Source organism: Macaca mulatta, chromosome 16 (genome assembly GCF_049350105.2).
Source record: "Macaca mulatta isolate MMU2019108-1 chromosome 16, T2T-MMU8v2.0, whole genome shotgun sequence".
Classification (NCBI taxonomy): domain Eukaryota; kingdom Metazoa; phylum Chordata; class Mammalia; order Primates; family Cercopithecidae; genus Macaca; species Macaca mulatta.
The window spans coordinates 62,727,955-62,740,705 of NC_133421.1; the positions used below are offsets into that span (position 1 = coordinate 62,727,955).

General features: G+C 58.1%; 1 protein-coding gene across 10 annotated transcripts in view; it reads left to right on the forward strand.

Moving 5' to 3' along the window:
- ARHGAP23 (Rho GTPase activating protein 23) overlaps nt 1–12,751 on the forward strand; it is an 87,476-nt gene that overhangs the window by 29,426 nt on the left and 45,299 nt on the right. For 4 of the 10 annotated variants that reach the window (XM_077971374.1, XM_077971375.1, XM_015119488.3 and 1 more), the window contains exons 2-7: nt 3,159–3,320; nt 5,938–5,965; nt 7,861–7,956; nt 8,131–8,209; nt 8,341–8,395; nt 11,103–12,267. In XM_077971374.1, coding sequence (XP_077827500.1) covers nt 3,159–3,320; nt 5,938–5,965; nt 7,861–7,956; nt 8,131–8,209; nt 8,341–8,395; nt 11,103–12,267 — 1,585 coding nt within the window. Of the gene's footprint in view, nt 1–3,158; nt 3,330–5,937; nt 5,966–7,837; nt 7,957–8,130; nt 8,210–8,340; nt 8,396–9,653; nt 10,118–11,102; nt 12,268–12,751 lie in introns of those variants that run through there. The other 6 variants (XM_077971368.1, XM_077971370.1, XM_077971376.1 and 3 more) reach the window with 3 other exon arrangements.

Below are 12,751 nucleotides of genomic sequence, written 5' to 3' on the forward strand. Positions count from 1 at the left end.
CACCACGTGTCCACCTCTGCCTAATTTGTGGCCTAAGGCCGTCTGCCCTGCTGTCACCATCAGCTGATATTTTTGGACGTCTCTTTCTTTCCTGACATGAGGGTGGGAGTGTTTGGAAATAGATCCAGTCCAGGAGAATTTAATCAGCAATGTCCCTGTGTCCCCTGAGCGACTCCCTCTCAGTCCCCTTGTCTCTGTGCCTAAGTCAGAGAGGCAGAGCTGTGTGTGTGTGAGCTGTGCACCTTTCTAGTTGTTATCAACGGCTGCTTCTCTGTTTTTGCACCTATCACCTCCCCCACCTCAAGATGAGCACAAGACTCAGTTCTGTCCCAGGTCACAGGGGAGGAGAGGAAACATGCATGTAAAATAGCATGAAGGATTGAGGTTAAACCTAAGGAAGAACTTCCCACAGGGGTGATGCCAGCTGTGGCTCTTGTTGGGTGTCCTGATATCTCCTCTTCAAGCAGGGGTGTGGTAGCTGTGCCTGTGTGGTAGCTGACATTCTCAAGAGCCTAGTTGGAAGAGGTGGGAGGAAGGAGACTGGAAGGAAGGAACAGAGGAAAGGGAGAGGCAGAGATAAGGGAGGGAATGCTGGTAGTGATTGGTGAGGAGGGGACCTGGAGAGGAAGGCATGCCTCCTGCCCTGGATTACATGCAGGCCCTCCCAGGGAGCATCCCCCCGAGGCAGCCGGCAGCTCCAGGCAGGAAGTGTGCTGGGGGAGGGGGGGGGGGCGTGCGGGGACCTGTCCCAGTCACTTTTCGTCACTGGGGCAGCTGGTGGCTTGAACCTTAATCCAGGACAGTAGCAAAACAATGGGCCCTGCAAACAGCCTCAGCTCTGAGCCTGGGTGGGGGACAGGCAGGGGGCAGCCCACACGGGGGAGGAGCAGGGGCTTCTGGTAGGAGAGGGCAGTTGATGAGGGGACCCCCAGACCCTCTTCGCTCCCTGATCAGTTCCTTGCCAGGTCAGCAGAGATGGGAAATCCGGGGGATTTCAGACCTCAGCAGAATTCCCAGAGAATTTTCTCCTCTGGGCTCCCCAGGCCCCCATGGGGGTGCAGGGCACCGTGGGAGAGGCTAGGCTAAAGCTACAAGTGGAAGATGCTGGACTACCCCTGATGTCAGAACCCCTGCTGAGGCCTCTGGACTGGGGGTCTTCCAGCTTTTGCATGGCCCCTGTCTGGTAGGGGGCACTCATAGCCTCATCAGGGTAGTTTTCCAGACTGTATAGGATTAGAACAGTCTAGAATGGTCTGTCTCCCTTGCCTGGAGCGCCACTCAGCCTCTTGTATACTCCACCTGGCTCTATCCCCTGGGGCTGTATGAAGCAGGCCTATTGCCTATTGTCTGTGTCACATTTTTCTTTAATCTTCTGAGATTGGAGGATCTAGCCTCTTCCCCAGGCCTGCTCGACCACAGCCAGGCTCTCCTCTATGCGGAAATCCTTAGCAGAGGGCAGCTGTCTCCCTCCACTGTGTGCGTGGACAGGAGGGTGGATGGTCCATGAATGAACTTGGCATCAGGACATTTGAGTGGCAGATGTTTCTCCAGCTATGAGAAGGGGACAAAAGGGGATGTTGCTAGTGAAGTGGGAATTCCTCACTCCAGAACTAATGAGGAGTTGAGGGGAGTGAGGAGTGTTGGTGGTGGGGGCTTCTTGCCCTCTGAGGGGCTTGGACTAGGGACAACATAGAGGTTAGGCCATGTGATGTTACGGATTTAAGAGTCCTCTAGGTGGCCTCTTGGCTTTTCAAAGCCAGGCAGCTTCCCCGTGGCTCCCATCTTCCCCAGCTGGGCTCCATGAGCACCATCCATCTGATACCCTCCTGTCACCCGCCTTCCCTCTCTGTTTCCCAAAGGGCACCCTCTCTCAGGCACTATCTGTTTTGCTTCTTGCCCCAGAAACAGACCTGTGTGCCCCCTCCAAACTCTTGCCTTCAGACACCTCTGCCACATCATCTTGGAGAATCCCAAGAATTTTGGGAGGTCTGACAGGAGGCTTAGTGTCTCTGAAACTCCTGGCCTTTTTTTTTTTTTTTTTTAGACGGAGTCTTGCTCTGTCGCCCAGGCTGGAGTGCAGTGGTGCAATCTCAGTTCACTGCAACTTCCGCCTCCTGGGTTCAAGCGATTCTCCTGCCTCAACCTCTTAAGTAGCTGGGATTACAGGTGCCAGCCACCATGCCTGGCTAATTTTTGTATTTTTAGTAAAGACAGCATTTCACCCTGTTGGCCAGGCTGATCTCGATCTCCTGACCTCAGGTGATCCACCCGCCTTGGCCTCCCAAAGTGCTGGGATTAGGGGTGTGAGCCACCGGCCCAGCCACCCCCAGCCTTTCTGGTGAACCAGCCAGGCCTCTGGGCTGGGCTCTGGAGCCTCAGGAAGTCCCTTCAGGTGTCTGATGTCCAGTCCACTCCCTCTTGGTTCTTGGTCCCCCCTGTGTTCCTGCTGTTGTTCTTGAAGGATGGGTGGGTACCGGTCTGCTGTGCCTGTGTGTATCTGCATGTCTGTGATGCATGTGCATGCATCTGTATGTGCGTTGTGTGTGCAGGACTTTGATTCTCTGCAACTCTGTGCATATCTATGTGTCTACATAAGTGTGCACATATGTACTCATTTGTGTGTATCTGTGTGTCTGCACATTTGCACATGCTTGTCTGTATGTTTGTGGTATGTTCCATCTGCATGAGTGTATGTGGCTGTGGCTGTGGCTGTGTCTGCATAAGTATGTGTCTGTCTGGGAGTGCATGTATGTGTGCATGTGTGTGTGTGAGATTGTGCATGAGCTAAGACAACGACAGGCATTGTGCAGGAAGGCTATGTATCCAGGGTCCTGCACATAGTAGGTGCTCAGTGAACATTTGCTGAACTCAGCTGAACTGAACTGAATGAACTTGTTTTAGTGAGTTATTTTCCTGAAGGCAAAGACATTATGAGGGGACTGAGTGTAAAGGAAAGAAGGAAAAAGCTATTGGGCTGATGAAGGTGGGAGAGGAAGGAAGGGATGAGGAGGAGGTCAGGGGAGGGAGGGTGCCTGGCAACCCTAGGGCGAAAGACCCCTTTCGGTGCCCCTCCGGTCCTGTGGGCTGCAGGAGGCGGTGCAAACAGCCAGAAGTGTCAGCAACACGGGCGCTCAGCCTGGCCTCCCTGTCTCCCACAGCTGCCACTGGGCCCAAGAGATGGGTGCTCTCCTAGGCGCCCCTTCCCCTGGCAGGGGCCGAGGACGCTGCTGCTGCACAAAAGTCCCCAGGACGGCTTTGGCTTCACTCTGCGCCATTTCATCGTGTACCCGCCCGAGTCGGCCGTGCACTGCAGCCTGAAGGTATGCCTGGCTCGCCACTGCCCTGGCCTGGTCTGAGGAAGCTTTCATGGGGGAGGGAGACTCTTTTGTGCCAGTCCCCTTCATGGTCCTTTGACCCTCTCAGAGACGGGGTCCCTCCTGGGGTCCGGCCTGACTCCCTTCTGCCGTGGCCTGGGGAGGAGGACTGCAGGGAGGCAGTGCCAGCCCTGGCTGGGTGATTTGCACTGTGTGACCATGGACAAACACTTTAATCACTGTGGCCTGGGTCTTCTCAGGAGACCAGGAGGGGTGGCTGGTGCAGGGCAAGGACCTTGCAGGTGGGCAGCCAGGATGCTTACCTCACACCTCCAGATGCTTGTCTCTGGAAGGCGAACAGTTGTCTGGGAGTTCCTGGGACTCCTGATCTACCAACTGCTTCTGAGCTGGGGCTGCTTCTCTCCTCTCCAGCGTGAGCTCTCAGGGGCCCAGCACTCCTGTGGAAGCCCTCCCAGCACACCCCTGGTCCCTGCTGGCGACAGCTCAGTGCGCTGGAAAGAGACCCAGGCTGGGACACAGGAGCCCAGAGTTCCAGTCCTGGGACAACTCCTCACTCATTGTGAATTTGGGGCCGCCTCCCCATCTCCAGGCTCCATTTCTCGTGCTGGAACCTGAGGGCATTTATCACCTTGACCCCTCAGAGTCCTTCCTGCCCTAATGTAAACGTTGTGTTCTCTGAGTCCAGGAACCAGGGGTCCTGACCCCAATCCAAGGCTGTGAGCTGGGGAGGGGGGTTCCCTGACAGCGAAGCAGAAGTGTGGGAAGGAGACAGAAGGGGCCCCAGGGAGTAACCAGAGCTCCCCACTAGGGCTCTGCTCCCCTTCCCACTTCTTTTCCAGCAGGGAGGAAACACTGATTTTGGACTCAATGAACCCCTCTATCCACTTTCCCTAGGGCTGGGATCTGCCTGCACAGCTAGCTATTGGGGACTCTCCCTTGGTCCCACCTATCAGAGAACCAAACAGGGGACTTCACTGTCTGTGTTCGTGTGCTCGCATGTCTCTGTGCACCACATGCTGGCCATGGACACGCACGTGTGTATCTCTTTATGTGTGCATATAGTGTCCGCAAATACATGTCATGTGTACATGTAACTTGCAGCTCTCACATGCATGCCGGAAGCTCTGGGGCTCCTGCATAACTGTTCTCATTGGCTACAGCTGTGCTTAAGAACATACGTGGGTGCTGATGGTGTGTGGAGGGAGCACAGACCCCTCCTTCATGCCCAAGGACACTAGCCCCTTAGTTCTCCAGAAACCCCAGTACTTCCTTCACTCTTTCCCCAGAATGTCCCTCTTTCTGCCCCCAGCACCTTCTCTCAGGGGACCCTGCTGAAGGGTGACAGCCAGGGATAGGCTGCTTCTCCTTTCCAGAACCTGCCCAGGGCTGGGAGGGGCCTTTGGCCTGGAGGCGGGAGGAGGCTGTGTTCTCCCGTCCTTCATGCTGCCGCCTGGGAGCCTGCAGGGAGCTCAGCCGTCCAAATGCATCTGTCTGCCTCTGCCACCCGCTCGCAGTGCTGTCAGTTTGCATCAGCTGGAGTGCACCCCACATGGGAGGATGGGGGCAGAGTGCTTGCTCCCAAGAAGAGCCCAACAGCCTTCTTGTGACCCACCCTACCCTCACTGCCCTCACTGGGGTGCCACAGAGGCCTGGGTTCCAGCCCTGGCTCTGCCACTGAGTCTCTGAGTGGCCTTGAACACACCTTGCCCTGTGAGCTATACAATGGACACATGTGTGGAGAGAGTTAGAAGAGATGACGCTGAAGGTCCGATCCAGCTCTAAAATGCCACATCCAGCTGGCTGAGCCTGTTCCTCTGACCTCCATGCCCTCCTTCCTCGTTCCCTGCCCAAGTCTAGTGCCATCACCTACCAGGGTGATCCCAGAGGCCTCCCAATGGGTCCCCTTGATACCCTGCACCCGGGTGCCAGAATCCTCTCCCCTAACTGGCATTTTCACCTCCACTCTCTCCCACAAAAGAACTTCCATTGGCTCCCTCTTTCTGTTCTGTAAGCCTGAGTGCTTTAGCCTGAGTATTGTCACTTGCAGTTGTTGACTTTCTCCTTTAACTCAGCGATTCAGCCCTTGGTGTGCTGTGAGCGCTTATCCCTGCCAGCCAGCATCTGCATGCCCCGCCTCCCTCATCCACAGTGCCTTCTCCCCGCCACCCTCAGATGCCTTTGAGTCCCCTCCCCAGGAGGACTCTAATCAGGCCTCCCCTTGGCGTTCCCTGGAGCCGATAGCTGTAGTTTGCACTTGTCATGCGCCTATCTGTGACTGCCCGGGTCTTCTGTGTGTGTGAGCCTATGTGATGCCTCCCGCACTGGGCTGGGAGCTCCCCCAGGGAAGGGGTCTTGGGTCACTTGCTGGATTGTGGGTTCCCCGATGGTTAAGGTGCTGGGGTGGTGGGGTCGCATGTCACTGGGGAACTTGGCTTGGGACCTGGTGCCCCTTGGACACCCCTCCTGCACCCTCCCCTGCTGAGCTACTTGGGAGGAGATAAGGGGTGGCAGGAACCTGAAGGGGCCCTGCCCACTGGAGCTGGGCCACCCTGGCTGCTGAGGGCTGGACTGAGGCCAACACCCACCCCTCTGTTCCCTGCAGGAGGAAGAGAATGGAGGCCGTGGAGGAGGTAAGGGAGGACTGGTGGGCGCTGGACCTGCACGGGGACTCATCTTCCAGCTCCTGTCTCACCTTGTCCCTGCCAAGTCTGCCTGTCCTTTTCTGTGCCCCCTCCCTTGACTCCTGTTCCTGCCTTTGCTCCTGTCTGTGCCCTGGGTCTGGCCCCCTCTGGGCGCCTCTTCCTCTCTCTCTGTTCTCCCCCTTTCTTTTCTCACATTTGTCTCCCTTGGACATTTCCTTAACAGAAGTTTGCTGAGCTCAGCACACTATGGGCGGCACTCTGGGGAGCAGATGGGTGTCTGCACCTGGCCCCTGCCCTCAAGCTGCTCCCAGCCTAGAACAAGGCAGGGCAGGGCTACAGGGCCTGGGGGCTGGTGGTGGGAATGCTGAGCAAAGGCTGTCCTTGGAGGTGGAGATAGTAGAGTCCTGGTGGAAGTCAGGGGGCCCCAAGGTCTTTCTCTCCTACGATGTAAGCCTGACTCCCCTTGCTGTGGCCCTTGCTCCCCAGAGGCCCCTGGCAGACACCCAGGCTCCCAGGGTATTGAAAGGCAGAGTGCCTTCTCTGGCAGCCTTCCTGCTCCGACACTGGGGCTTCTGTTGGGCAGCCATAGGACACTCCTGCATCCCCATCCAGAGGCTGTGGTGGGGGAGGAGCCAGCTGGCCTAGAGCAGGCCCATTTCTCTGTTAGCTTAGAGTTAGCAGCACTTAGGAGCAGAGGAACTTTGTTGGGGTGCAATGCAATTTGTGCCCATCCTAGGGGCCTTGGACCTCTGCTTTGGAGCCCCTGAGCCTGGGGAAAGGAAGAGGTGAGGGATGTGAACATTAGGTGTCTTGCTGGGTCTGCGGGAGTGGGCATCCCTGCGAGGAGGGCATCTGACCCTGCCACGTGTCTTCAGAACTGTTATGGCCTCTTGTATGGCGCCCTTTCCTCTGTTTCATGACTTGTGTGTGCACCTGTGAATGTGAGAATCTGCCTCCCCCACTGGACAGGGAGCTCTGGAAGGACAAGGGCTGTGCTTGTTTATCCTTTTTTTGTTTGTTTTTTGAAATGGAGTCTGGCTCTATCAACCAGGCTGGAGTGTAGTGGTGCGATCTGGGCTCACTGCAACCTCCACCTCCCGGGTTCAAGCAATTCTCCTGCCTCAACCTCCTGAGTAGCTGAGGTTACAGGTGCCCACCACCGCACCCGGCTAATTTTTGTATTTTTTAGTAGAGACAGGGTTTCACCATGTTGGCCAGGCTGGTCTTGAACTCTTGACCTCATGATCTCTCTGTCTTAGTCTCCCAAAGTGCTGGGATTACAGGCGTGAGCCTTTTTTTTTCTTTTCTTTTTTTTTTTTTTTGAGACAGGGTCTTGCTCTGTCACCCAGACTGGAGTGCAGTGGCACAATCCTGGCTCACTGCAACCTCTCTCTCCCAGGTTCAAGTGTTTCTCCTGCCTCAGCCTCCTGAGTAGCTGGGATTACAGGCACGCGTACTACCACACCCAGCTAATTTTTGTATTTTTAGTAGAGACGGGGTTTCACCATATTGGCCAGGCTGGTCTCGAACTCCTGACCTCAAGTGATCCACTCGCCTTGGCCTCCCAAAGTGCTGGGATTATAGGCGTGAGCCACCGCGCCTGGCCTGTTCATCCTTTTTAGTGTAGTTTTAGCACATAAAGAGGACACAGGAGGTGTTTACGGTGTGTCCCCATAGGTTTTCATTCTCCCAGGTCTGTGTCCTCCTGTCGGGTTCTGTGCCTCCATGGGCCTGCCCAATGTCCCCGTGGATGTGTGGTCCTGTGCATGTTTGTGACCGGGCGAGTGCGATCATTCTCTGAGTGTGTGTCCCCTGTGTGTGTAGCTGTGCATGGGTGTGACCTTCAGCAGCCACCCCCAGCTAACCTGGCTGATGCCCACCAGGACCCTCCCCCCGGCACCGCCTGGAGCCCATGGACACCATCTTTGTCAAGAATGTGAAGGAAGACGGCCCTGCCCACAGGGCAGGGCTTCGCACAGGTGAGCTGCCCCAGTTACCTGGGCTCTACTTTCTGCCTTCTGGCTAGGATTTGATTCTCGGATCCAGGTGTTGGGGAGGCTCCTATCCCCAGTGTTAGCCATGCCTGGTACAGGGGTTCTCAGATGGGGCCTTTGATGCCCCTTGGTCACCAGTCGTGCACTCCTCGTCCTCAGGAGATCGACTGGTAAAGGTGAATGGGGAAAGCGTCATTGGGAAGACCTACTCTCAGGTCATAGCTCTGATCCAGAATAGGTGAGTGCCCCTGACCCTTTGTCCCATATTATCTCCCCGCCCCTTTGCCCTGGGGGTGCCCTGGAGACCAGAATCCCTTCCTCCTGGACCCTGTTCATTGGCCCAGCCTGACTCTCTGCCTGTCTCTGTAGCGATGACACTCTGGAGCTATCTATCATGCCCAAGGACGAGGACATCCTCCAGCTGGTGAGTCCGGCCCCTGCATCCTGAGAGGAGACCCCTGAGCCCTGGGGCAGCACCGGCTCCCCTGGGAGGCAGAGAAGGAAGTACTGGGAGGGCGCAGGCCGACATTGCCCAATTGGGGATGCCAAGCCCATCCCTGGGCTGGGGCTGGTTGTTGCTTCATTCGGAGCTGCTCTGTGCTGGGGGAGAGGGAGTCCTGGCCTTGGCAGGCAGGATTCCTGCCAGGGTATCTGGAAGGAGGGTGGCCCAACAGGCTTCGCCAGCCTGGCATGTTCTTGTCAGCTCCTAGTAGAGATGCCTGTTCCCTGCATCCTCTCCCCGCTTGGCCCTGAGTACTGCACCACGCAGTACCCAAGCAGCACACACAGGTACACAGCCACAGAGCACAGCCCCACAGTCCCACCCTCTGTATAGCACGAAGCACACCACAATACATACACAGCACCAGTCATGTGCCACAATAGAGACAACCACACAAGCACCCACTGCCACAGTTCACCCTCACACAGCGAAGTGCACCACAACACACACCCACAAACATTAAAACATGAAACACTCACCAGCCCCTTGGCTCCCTGCAGTACAAACAGCATAGTACCTCGCATACTCGGACCTCTCCACAACTACACACCCACGCCCCACTATCACAACATGTATGCCTGCAAACACCACAGCATCCTCCTGCCCATCTCAGCGCATGTGTCCACCCGTGTTACAGGACTCCAAATTTATACATTCGTCACCTCAGAATACCTAGAAGACAGCATGTAGCCTGCCACACAGAGAGCGTGGCCCAGACACTGCACGAAGCAGGCCCTGCACTCCCAAGCGTGCCCTTTCACACACACGCCCACACTTACACGCTGCCTCTTTGTGCCCGGAGCCCCGGGCGGTCCTCTCTGCCCAGTGCCCACCTCCCTGGTCTCATGGGTCCCAGCCAGATGGCGGCTTACTTGCCCCTGATGTCACTGTCCCCGGGGAGGCCCTGGGAGCCCCTGTGCTGGCTTCTGCTTTGGACGCACTCTCGTAATCACTGTAATCACAGTGCCATGCCTGGCACGATGCCCCTCTGGAAACCTCCACCCCTGACCTCGATTGTCCCCTTGCTCTTTCTGGGGAGAGGAAGGAAGGAAGGGGGGCTCTGAGATAGACTGTTCACCCCAAGTCTCAAGGCCCTTCCTGTACAGCTCCCCCAGGCTGAGGCGAGGCCAGCTATGGGGAAGTGACAGGGTGGGACCCTAGGATGTCCCCCACTCTCTCCAACTGGCAGGGGCAAGGAGTGGGAAGGGCAGCAGCCTCCAGTTCTTCTGCCCAGGCTGGGGTGGGCTGGCAGCCCCAGATGTCAGCATCTGGGGGCCTCCACTGGTCCCCGCATCTCCGCCAGCCGGAGGGTGGGGCCCAGGCATTCCTGTGGTTGGGAGCCAAGGCTGGAGGCCAATCGGGCCTCGGCAGCTGCTGACGCCACCACCGACGCGGCGAGGCCCCTCCACACCCATCCTCTCCTCCCTCCTCCTCCCGCCAGCCAGCCGAGAGAGAGCCGGGTGGGGGTGAGGGGGAGCCGCAGGGAGGGCAGACAGAGGGGGACCGGAGGCCCTGGCCAGGGCGACGCAGTGGTCACTGGGGGGGTTAGCCAGAGCTGGGGGCGGGCAGAGGCGGGCTGGGATGCTGCCGCCGCTGTGATGATGCCGGGAGCCTGGGGAGACGGCGGGATGGCAGGAGGGAGAGGTATGTGTGTGCCGGCCCCTGTGCCAGCTGGAGGGGCTGAGTGTGCGGGGGTGTGGTTTAGCTTGTCCTCATCACATGATGTTTGTGCCTGGGACTGGAGGTGTAGTTATTTGTGTGTGTTTCATTGTGTTTTACTGTGTGTGTGTGTGAGTGTGTCTCTGGGTGTGTATCTTCCGGTGTCTCCTCGTAGTTGGTGTGTGTGTCTGTTTGGTTTTACCCTCCCACCCTTTGGTTCTTTGGCCTGAGTTAGGCTCCTGGGCACCTCAGCAGGGGCCAGGCTGGGCCCAGGCCACAAGGCCGCTGTCCCTGGGAGCTGACTCCTTTTTTGGCTGGGCCTGGGCGCTGGCCCTGTCACTCCTTAGCAATGCAGCGTCAGCCTCAGCTCCCAGTGCCAAATTCCAGGCCCAGGGGTGGCAGAAGGTGGCTCAAGGCCCTTCCTTCAAGCCTGGCAGGAGGTGGGCAAATTCCTCCTCACCCCTGTGGCTCAGGAGCCAGCTCCCCATTCCCGGGGATGGAGGGGCAGCTGGGCTCTGCCAGCCTCTGCCCCACCCGGACACACCCCTAGCCGGCTTTCTTCTCTCATCTGCCACCTTGACTGGTCTCTGTGGGGTTTCCCGGCTCCACCCGAGGAGCTCTGGGCATTGGTGGACATAAGGCGCAGGCAGGCGGTGGAGGCCAGGACTGGGGGAGGACCCTAGGAAACAGATGCTGGAATGTTTGTGGCTAAGGCAGTCCTTGTCATAGTCTTAGCGAAATCCCACTTTTGCTGGAGTTTGCTCGTGTCTCAAAGGCTTCTTGCTTCTTCTTTGTTCTCTCCCTGGACATGCCCTTCCACCCCCACCCACTTATGCCGCCCCCTCGTTCTCCCCACCGCTTGGTCCTCTCCCTTCATTCCCCTCCTGGGCTCCTTGACCTCCTCGGGCTGCCATGCCCCTACCCCGTGGGACTTGTCTGGCCCTGTTCATCTGTCTGTGTCTCCGGCCAGGCCTACTCCCAGGATGCCTACCTGAAAGGGAACGAGCCGTATTCCGGAGAGGCCCGCAGCATCCCAGAGCCACCCCCCATCTGCTACCCCCGCAAGACCTACGCCCCTCCGGCCCGGGCCTCCACCAGGGCCACTATGGTGCCTGAGCCCACCTCAGCACTGCCCAGTGACCCCCGGAGTCCTGCTGCCTGGAGTGACCCGGGGCTCTGCGTGCCACCTGCTGCCCGTGCCCACCCAGACAACTCTTCCTTGGGGATGAGCCAGCCCCGCCCCAGCCCTGGTGCCTTCCCCCACCTCGCCTCGGAGCCCCGGACGCCCCGTGCCTTCCCGGAGCCTGGCAGCCGGGTGCCCCCCAGCAGACTGGAGTGCCAGCAGGCCTTGTCACACTGGCTGTCAAACCAGGTACCCCGCAGGGCAGGGGAGAGACGGTGCCCAGCCATGGCCCCCCGGGCCCGCAGCGCCTCCCAGGACCGGTTGGAGGAGGTGGCTGCCCCCCGCCCGTGGCCCTGCTCCACCTCCCAGGATGCCTTGAGCCAGCTGGGCCAGGAGGGCTGGCACCGAGCTCGCTCAGATGACTACTTGAGCCGGGCCACCCGTTCTGCCGAGGCACTGGGGCCGGGGGCCCTGGTGTCACCCCGCTTTGAGCGGTGTGGCTGGGCTTCCCAGCGTTCGTCTGCCCGCACCCCTGTCTGCCCAACTCGGGACCTGCCAGGGCGCCAGGCCCCGCCCCCGCCTGGCCTGCAGGGCCTGGATGACCTCGGGTACATCGGCTACCGGAGCTACAGCCCATCATTCCAGCGCCGGACCGGCCTCCTGCATGCACTCTCCTTCCGGGACTCACCCTTTGGGGGGCTGCCTACCTTCAACCTGGCCCAGTCACCTGCACCGTTCCCACCAGAGGCCTCTGAGCCACCCAGGGCTGTACGGCCGGAACCCAGCACCCGGGCCCTGGAGCCTCCTGTGGAGGATCGCCGCGATGAGGTGGTCCTGAGGCAGAAGCCCCCAACGGGCCGCAAGGTTCAGCTGACCCCCGCAAGACAGATGAACCTTGGATTTGGTGACGAGTCCCCAGAGCCAGAGGCCAATGGGCGAGGGGAACGCCTGGGCAGGAAGGTGGCCCCTTTGGCCGCCACTGAAGACTCTCTGGCTTCCATCCCCTTTATTGGTGAGTGATGGCACATGTGGCTGTCCTGGGGGACTTGGCTGTTGGCTTTCTGTGTCCTGCTGTACCCCATCTGCCTGTCTATCATGGGCAGAACTCGGCTGGGTGCTAGTGGGATCATCTTGTTTCTCTGTCAATTCATTCATCTGTTCATCCATCCATCCATCTATTCTTCCATCTTTCCTTCTGTTCTCTGTCATCCTTTCTTCTATCCTACTTCTCATTCATTTATCCTTCCAGCATCTTTCCATACACTCTTTTCTCCCTCTCTCCATCCATCCATCCATCCATCCATCCATCCATCCATCCATCCATCCATCCATCTATCCATCCATCATCTGTTCTTCCTTCCTTCTTTCCTTCCCCCTCCCTCCTTTGTTCATTCATTTGTTCCATCCATCCATTCATCCATCCATCCATCTATTCTTCCTTCTTTATTTTCTTCTCTCTCACCTTCTTTTGTTCATTCATTTGTTCCATCCTTTCT